We start from the raw sequence: 9,044 nt of genomic DNA on the forward strand, positions 1-9,044 counted from the left end.
GGATCGTGGATGCTCACTGCTGAGGGGTCCCACAATAGGACGAGACGACCGTCCAGTGCTTCCAGGTTTTCCATGGTGGTCTAGCTTCAATCGACTCATGGTTTCAACTATGAAAATACTGAAATCTCTACAAAATCCCTTTCTGATTATAAACAGTTAGATATTGTTCAGTAGTTACTTTGAGGGGTAACTTACAATTTGCTTGTAAAGAGTGAAATAATACGGAGACAAGGATATCTAGTTGAAGAACATGAAATTACTACCAGTGATCAATACATTCTGTGTTTAATTAGACTTTACACAAACCAGTCAGTTTATCAAAGTAAGTGTTGAGAGCTGAATTTAAATCTTTAATGGTGTTTCACTTCCAAGATCAGGAACATCATTATTTTTTGCAATTGTAGAGCGTAAAGTTGTTTTATTGCAACATGGATTGTTGGACTCGTCACATGCATGGGTTATGAATTTGAAAAATCAGAGTTTAGGATATATCTTGGCTGATTATGGGTATGACGTGTGGCTAGCGAACAGCAGAGGCAATACATATTCAAAAAAACATAAGCATCTTGATTCAAGTCAAAAAGAATATTGGGATTTTTCATGGCAAGAAATGTCAAGTTATGATTTTCCGGCTACAATCAGACATATTATATCTGTTACCAGGATGAAACAACTAAGCTATATTGGATTTTCTCAGGTAAGTACATGGCACACCTTTGGTGATTTAATATCTACTTAGTAAACTCAAAGTTTTTTCAAATATTAGGCATCACTTTTTACACCAGATGCATAAACTTTACATTTACTCACGACAACACATAAATTTAAGTTCTCTTTTTTAGATTTTCAGCTTAAAGTTCACTGTGTAAATGTAAACCATTACCGATTGTGCTTAGAATAACCAGATAATATATATTATACTATTTTCGAGTAGTGCCTCAATAAAGACAACTGCTAGAGTGAATAAAATGTCTCTTAATTTAAAAGAATATCTGCAACTAGTTATAAAAACTTTCAGTCGCAGTAACGTGGATTTGTTTTGTTATTATGTTTGATATGAGAAAACACTCAAGTATGTCTGTATAAGAAAAAGCTCCAAATCATATAAAAAAAATTAACGTACATTTTCAGTGATTGATTTTTCGGTTATGCATGTTAGTCAAAGCATCCCTCAATTATCTCTATTTGTTTTACAACAATATCTAATATTTCACTCTAGTAAAGCATTGAACAGATATAGTACTTGTTAGGCTGTTAAGCTTCCGGAATATGGAAATTCCCACACATCTCAACAATTTGAATGTTTAATCCATCACAACAATTATGCCGATTTCTCAGTATTATGTAACTATGAAGAAATGAAACTACAGATAGAACGATCATGGACCAATACTAAGGAGAACAAATTGTTTTTCATTTGTTAAGGTTTTTACGTCCCATAAACGTTTGCAGTATTTGGGATTGTATTTCTAGTATTTTGTTATGATTAGCTTCGGTATTTTAAATTACAATAGTTTAATTAGTCGATTACACAATAAGGCAGTTTTTTAATTAGGGGGAATTCTCAGTAGTCTTTAGTAGTACTGTTGTATGTTTTATTGAACGTATCTTAAATTTGTAACTACTCTGTATTTTCAACATTGTTTGTAAGAATCGGAAATGATTAAGTATTGTTCATGTACTTCCTTACCTGGTGGATTCTACAAACATCCCACGTATTTGGTCTTATTTAATTGCATTCTCAGTTGTTCTTGGTATTTGGCTATCGGAACTGAGGAATACATGCGAAGAAGTGTATTGTAGTCTCTATTGCATTGAGTAAGATAACGCTAGTAAATGCATCACTATAGGTCTTCGTGTACTGAGGCAGACACTTTTTATATTCAGTAATTGAAAACTGTTTTTTTTATTGTCGTAAAGAACTGATGGTTCTCTTGTTCTTTGACACCTTCAATTTATTAAATGAAAATTTTTCTGTGAAGAAACATGGAAAATGAGGGAAAAACACTTGGTAAACCACTTACCTTTGTTTATTTGAAGGTTAAATAGTATCCTACCGCTATTCCCTTTCATTGTCTCTCGGTAAGTTATCTTAACTCACTGAGGTTATCAAATGAATCGTTTATAAACGTACTTAGTTTTCAGATAAACTTTTTAAAAATCTCATAAGTTTATGGTAATTCATAAAAAAAAGTATAATAATACTCGGTTTATTCAATACCATACGCTCCATTACATCTCATAAAACAGAAAAACTATACCATGCAAACGGAACATTTAGATTTAAAATAGCAGAGTTTGGAGTTATACCCGACATTAAAACTGCCATGACGGATAGCCTGTACTAGAAGTCAAGTTGAAATTCCAAATATTTGTTCTAAAGATCCACTTATATATAATATGTCCAATTAGGGACTACACTTATATGGATTAATGACTAAAATATAAGTTATAACCACCCGGTCATCGTAAGTTTTATTTCGATATCTTCATATCTGGTTCCTATACTAATATTGTTAAAAAAATGCCTTATTTAAAAAACTATCTTCAACCTTACAAAGCATTTAAAGGTAAAATGGACTGGAATAAGTTTACAGTAAGTTACTACCTCATCTTAAAGAATATTGCTATCACGCTTGAGTTGTTTCTGTGTTACACCCTAAGGAATATACGATTCTCTACTATGGGGAAAAACAGTATTTATTCATGATCTGTCGAAGAAGCCTATCTGTACACCGAGAATTTGAATTGTTTCGGATTTTGGCTGGGATTTTCAGATTTTATTTAGTATTTATCAAAGACGATAGTTGTGCAAATCATTGTAACGCATATGATTTAAAATACTGACAGCATATTTATGTCAACTGTCTAAACACTGGTCAAACAAATCAAACCATGGAATTTCGCACACTCTGTTTTGCTTAAACGATTCTTTAAATTAATTTAGTCAAATCTATAGTAGAAATTTCAGGCAGATCTGTATTTTTGGAGAATTCGGTGGAATATTTTTAAGGGTAAGGTAAAAGTCGTCTGAACAAGTAACTAGATAAACGCTACAAAATATTGGACACCGTTTAGTGCTAACTATAGTAAGAATCACAGATCCTTCTCATTAATCGAATAAGGTGAATATTTCACAACTGCTTTCAGAGAGTAAAGAGATTGCCTATGATCAAAAGTAATCTTAAATGTTTTTCCACTAATTCCAGCATCTGCATTACAATTCAAATATATGCTCAATTTTTGTCGTTTCAGATCTTAACTACGTCAGTGACAACCCGTAGAATATAATGCACATTTATTCGCGTTAAAAAAGAGGTCAAAACTTAGTTACAACAATTTGTATCGAATTTAAATAGACAATTTTACCTTTTAGGTTCCTAATTTGATAACCATCGTTCCTATACATATTCATATGAAATTTTGTATTTACTACATTCCTGATTTGTAGTTTTGTTTTATTTTTTCTGTATAAGGGATCACTTATCGCCATGACGGCATTAGACGATAACCCGGAATTACAGTCAAATATTAATTTATTTATAGCCTTTGGCCCAGTTGGCTATTTCGCAAATGTTAAGGGCATTTTCCTCCCACTAGTTCATCATTATGTAACTGCTCAGTTTGTCCTAGGATATTTAACACGTGGTGAAGTTCTGCCGTCGGATCATTACATGAAGATTTTGGGGAAGTATGTTTGCGGGTTTTACCCGAATTTGTGCATGTCAGTTATTGACAGCATTGCTGGAAACGATGGATTCAATACTAATTTGGTGAGAATGTAAAAACATTTGTGATTTAAAATAATTCATCATTGTTAAAAAATTCCATTAATTTATCTGTCTAATCCTTGTAAAAATTAGTTAGAACGGTAGTTTTCATGTAGGACTAACTTTAAAAACGTGTAGTTTAAAATTGTTGATAGTAGATAAATTATTTCTTTATGCAATAGTATCAGTATCAGAATAGATTTTGACTGAAATTACTTACTTACCTACGCCTGTACCCCTCATGGAGAAGCATAGGCCGCCCATCAGCATTCTCCATCCAACCCTGTCCTGCGAAATCCTTTCCAGTTCTCTCCAATTGTTATTCATCCTTTTCATATCTGCTTTTATTTCCCGGAGTAATTTGTTCTTTGGCCTTCCTCTTCCCTTCCGGAATCCAAGTTAGGGCTTGCCTCGTGATGCAGTTTGGTGATTTCCTTAATGTATGTCCGATTCACTTCCAAAATCTTTTTTCTAATTTCCTCTTCAGCTGGAAGATTTCGGCTGAAATGGATAGTAAATAATCATATGTGAGCTATAAACATTGTTGAAGTAAACAGATCGGTATTTATGCTCAATCCTAAAATGTATAGAAATAAATTAACAGCCGAAATTGATGGAATATGAAACTAAGCAATGCTAAATACCTTAGATGATCTGCCACTTGATTTTTGTTGTCTTTTATATAACCATAATATTTTAATGATGAAATAACTATGAAAACGATAGGAAATCATGTAACCTGTTTAATGAGTTGATAGTAAAAGGTGTTCGACTATCTAATCTTATTCATTAGTTGTTTTCGTACGTGAAAATGAAATGACTTTATCTTACTAAAAATGCATTAATACATTTGAAAATGAAACATCAATTATTCCACGATCGGTAAACATTAGTAGTTCTTCTAAATATACTGACATCATGAACAGCTCAAAATGGTTCCAAGATGTGTATAGTACTTGAAATATCCAGTGTGATTAACTCTCAGGACTTTGAGAACATTTTCACATGAATGGTACTTGAAGTATCGAAACAAGTGTGTAAGTCGAGTCATCTTTGAACAAAAATTAAAACCATAGTTTGTTTAAAAACGGTGTTTATTTGTAAACCTTTTTCTAGTTGCTGTTTATTTTGCAATGACGATTTTATGTTACTTTTAATTTAGACACGTCTTCCACTTACTATCGCCCACTCCCCAGCAGGAACGTCGATTAAAAATCTAGTCCATTTTAGCCAAGTAAGTTAAACATTCTTAAAAAAGGATAAATCCTACAGTACACTTAGAAGAAACAGACGTTATGTGGGGTGGTCAATTCCGGTAACAGGTATCCTAATTTTAGACTGAATAAATTCGATCAGTAGGAGTTGTTATCATGATTAAACAAATCGTTAGCAACAATTTTGAATATACCTACAGCACGTAGTGTGAGTACCAGTGTGGCTATGTTGGGGGTCGATAATTAAAAGGAACCTGTTACTTTTTGACTGAAACTATCTACAATAACAACAATCCGCACGATCGAATCTCCCCTGTTTATTTGCAATGTAACTCTTTTATTTCAAAAGACCATACACGGATGTATAAAATGTAACACAGATGGGAAGATAACGACTCGTTTCTCGATAAAATAAATTCGCATATCATTTTTATACTTTTATTTTTAACTAGAAAAAATTTACATTGATTAATGGCTCAAACTTAGATCATTTTTAATCGACTTACAGTTGATCAATCAATAAGCTATTAAGGGAAATCCATGAATAAATATTACAGAAATAGTAGTGTTACAAGCACTAAAATTAGCTTGTTAACTGAATCTTACGCTTGATCCTGTTCCTCACAAGTCCCTCTGTAAAGAGACTTTTCTTTTAGGATGTTTTCAGTTCTGATGGCATCCTAATCGACCTTAAATATTAAACCCCAATTCCTTTGTTATAGTTATATACCAGGGTAATCATTAAATAAGGTTGCGTTCTCAAAAGCACACATTAATAAAGGTGAGTATCAGAGGGCCGATTTGATGAAGTAATAAAATTGATGCCATTAATACACCAACTGATAAACTAAATATTATGAGTCACAGGCGGGCATGGAAATGGAGATTTAATAATGTGATGTAGATATAAATGCTATTGACCATTGTAAATTCTTATTACGCAGTTTAATAAGTTTAAATGTGCAAATTCAAACTGTTTACTATTCCTTGTAAGTAGTCCACAATCGACCTGTTTCGAAAATATTCTGCAAACAGTTTAGTGAATACTGCTGCCTGCTTGGACTTCTTTTCTATGCTGAGGTTGGATTCCTGTAACGAATTATCCAATTCTGTATTCACTTAAACTCTGTTTCATTTGTAGACCAAAAAGAATTTCAATATCCTCATATGAGGGTTACTATTATGTTGTTCGATTTAGGAAGATCTTTCATAATGGACTGCTGACGTCCCATTGTACAATTATGAAAGTCAGACTAGTGTAATTTCCTCGAACGTAGGTGGTGAGTACTTTTAGTTCGTTTCCATTCTCTATGTAGAATGGTGACTATGATAGACAGTCAAATAGAGTTGGGACTTACAGATTGATTTAGATGCAAAAAGCAACCTCTTTACAGTACATCTGAATATATTCCTCGAGATTCTGGTAAAGTCAAAGGTTCTTAATCAATCATGATATTTGGTGGGTTTAATGACGGACGAAGTTTGTTCATTTTGTTAAGGTTTTCCATATACGAATTTTCCTGTTTGTTTTTCATCAGAATCAAAATCAATCAAATAGTTGTACTGAATTTTGAAACTTGAACTTTATAGGTCTAAGTGCACAAAGATTGAGAGATTTTGTATTTTTCATCGGATTTCCTATGAGGTACACTGCTTCAATAATTTCAGATTCTGAATTATAGATAATATGGAAATTTTTCACCTGGCCTACTATCATGTAGAGGGGGATTCTTGCCTCTCACAGTCTTGTATTCAGAGAGTAGAATTGGTGGGTCTATTGAATTCGGATTCGACAAAAAGGCCTGATAGTCATATTTTTTTGCGCCGAAATGTCTGCTTCATTAGAGTCACAGCTAGAGGTTTAGGTGATACTGCATTTGACAAACCGGTAGATGCCGTAGGTAAGATATGATCCGTTGTGTTTGTCAACGTAAATATCTGATCATTTATTATTCTGATCAAACACTTTGCAAATAGCTAAGCTTTATCTGGAACGTGATTGGATTCCGTTGACTGCCTTTGTAATAATTTTATACATCGTACGACGATGCAACTTACATTTCGCTGTTCAGCATTCCGTAAATCCCCATACCTTCTTATTAATCACTTTCTCTTTTCTGAAGGTATAGCTATTCCCTATAAAGAAAATCATCATCCTTGTCTCTTTTCAAGTACTCTAATTTCGTTTTAATTCATTGCGTTTAAATACATTGGGTACTATTCCGAACCCTACCCAAATAAGTCATTTTAAAACAATCAGATATTAATTTATCTGATACCTAATCACACATTCCATTAGTTAGTCGTAATTTAGTTAAATACAGTAATACCTGCTACCACTTGGGAGTTTACGCGAGTAAATCATTTTAAAACGTATAACCGGTTATCTTTTATTTGCGCTATTTTGTTGCTCACTCATATGTGAGTAGCTCTTATTGGATTGGACACAAGTCAGGTCATTCTGCTTGTATTATACGGTGACCAAAATACATAAGATTTTTGCAAATTTATCTGATCACTACAACCCCAGTTTGAAATGCTTTTTGAGTTTTTATTATTATATTATTTCGAATTTTATTTATTGGTATGGGTTGTTGTTGTTGTTCTTTTATCATCATATACTCGGTAGAATTAAATCATATTTCAGCTGGTTTTACATCTTTTAGGGAAGTGGTTTTTCTATGTCATAAAGACCTAGATTTTCTCAAGCATTTAATATCATAATGAAGCGTTATGATATGTTGATCACATCTGGTGTGAATAGTGAGTCTTTCACCACTCCCAAAATTTATTCATTTCACAAAATACTAAAGTGATTATGTCACATAACGCGTGTTTTCTTGGACGTGAACGGAGTACAAACCATTAGTAGAAAGACCGTGAAACATTTTGTTTGATTATCAGTAGCTATTTATAAGATGAAAATTTTTTTGTAGACGTTTCATGTTTTATGACACAGAGACAAATAAAATATCTATGGAAGAAGCACAAAACATTTTTTGTAACGTAGCCTAAGCGATGTAATAGATAGAAAAAATTTTGCGACTTCGAATGGTACAACTAGGAGTGAAAGATAGTCAGATCAGATCAACTTAACTGGAATTATAAAAAAGAGATTCTTACAAAAACTACACTACTTTGTTTCTTCAAACTTCATGTTCGAGATCATAACTAGTCTTCATTTGGAACCTCTGCCACTCGTAACTACAAACTAAAGTACTCTCATTAATTAATTTCGTTTTATAAGTACTCTCATGTTTCTCGAATGAATTCATTTCAGTAAATGGTAAGTCAGTAAATGATTTGTAAAGGTCGATGTGTTATGACTCATCTTAACAATTTTGCATATAATTTATGGCTCTCATTTAATTTTTTGTACGAAGTAAGTAAGTCCTCTATGTATTTGATTGTTTAACTCAATGGATGTTATGTTTACCAGAATATTTAAGCATAAATAAACATATAGAACCAAGTTCAGATAGACGCGTTAGTGATAGTTAAACTCAGGCATTCATCGGAAATACCTTATTACATCAGCGCTAGAAAATCTATTGGATCATATTAACCTTTCAAGTGTATCTTATTTATATTGTGGTGCATAGTGAAGCGATATTTCTTTATTGTTTTAGTAAATAGTTCCTTAATTACCATGAACTAATTTATTAAACAGTGAAAAAAATTTTTCGGACATTTTTATAGATGATTGACAGTCATCTGCTACAGAAATTTGACTACGGACAGTATATGAATAGACATATTTATGGTCAAGACGATCCTCCTTCATACACTCTGAAAAACTTTAACATCCCAACAGTCATTTATCATGGAGGAAATGATCATTTATGTACAAATGAAAGCATTGATTTACTTAAACAAAGAATTAACAAAACTATCATCTCTGTGAACTATATTGAAAATTATAATCATTTAGGCTACTTCTGGAGTACAAATGCTGTAGACCTAATTTACTCATCGTTACTTAGATTAATGGAGAAATATCAAGAATAAGATTTTAAGAAGTTGACAGTTATCTCTATCCAATAAACCAAATTGTCTATTT

At 32.5% G+C, this 9,044-nt stretch overlaps 1 protein-coding gene across 1 annotated transcript; it reads left to right on the forward strand.

Moving 5' to 3' along the window:
• Nucleotides 1-460: 460 nt before the first annotated feature.
• Nucleotides 461-9,044, forward strand: Smp_146180 (sterol esterase; the record flags this gene model as incomplete). The annotated part of the gene is made up of 4 exons (XM_018788614.1): nt 461-697; nt 3,477-3,773; nt 4,933-5,004; nt 8,684-9,044. 4 exons carry the CDS (start codon nt 461-463, stop codon nt 8,990-8,992), a joined length of 915 nt encoding a protein of 304 aa, XP_018654139.1. The 3' UTR covers nt 8,993-9,044.

The sequence above is a fragment of the Schistosoma mansoni genome, chromosome W (assembly GCF_000237925.1).
Source record: "Schistosoma mansoni strain Puerto Rico chromosome W, complete genome".
Lineage (NCBI taxonomy): Eukaryota > Metazoa > Platyhelminthes > Trematoda > Strigeidida > Schistosomatidae > Schistosoma > Schistosoma mansoni.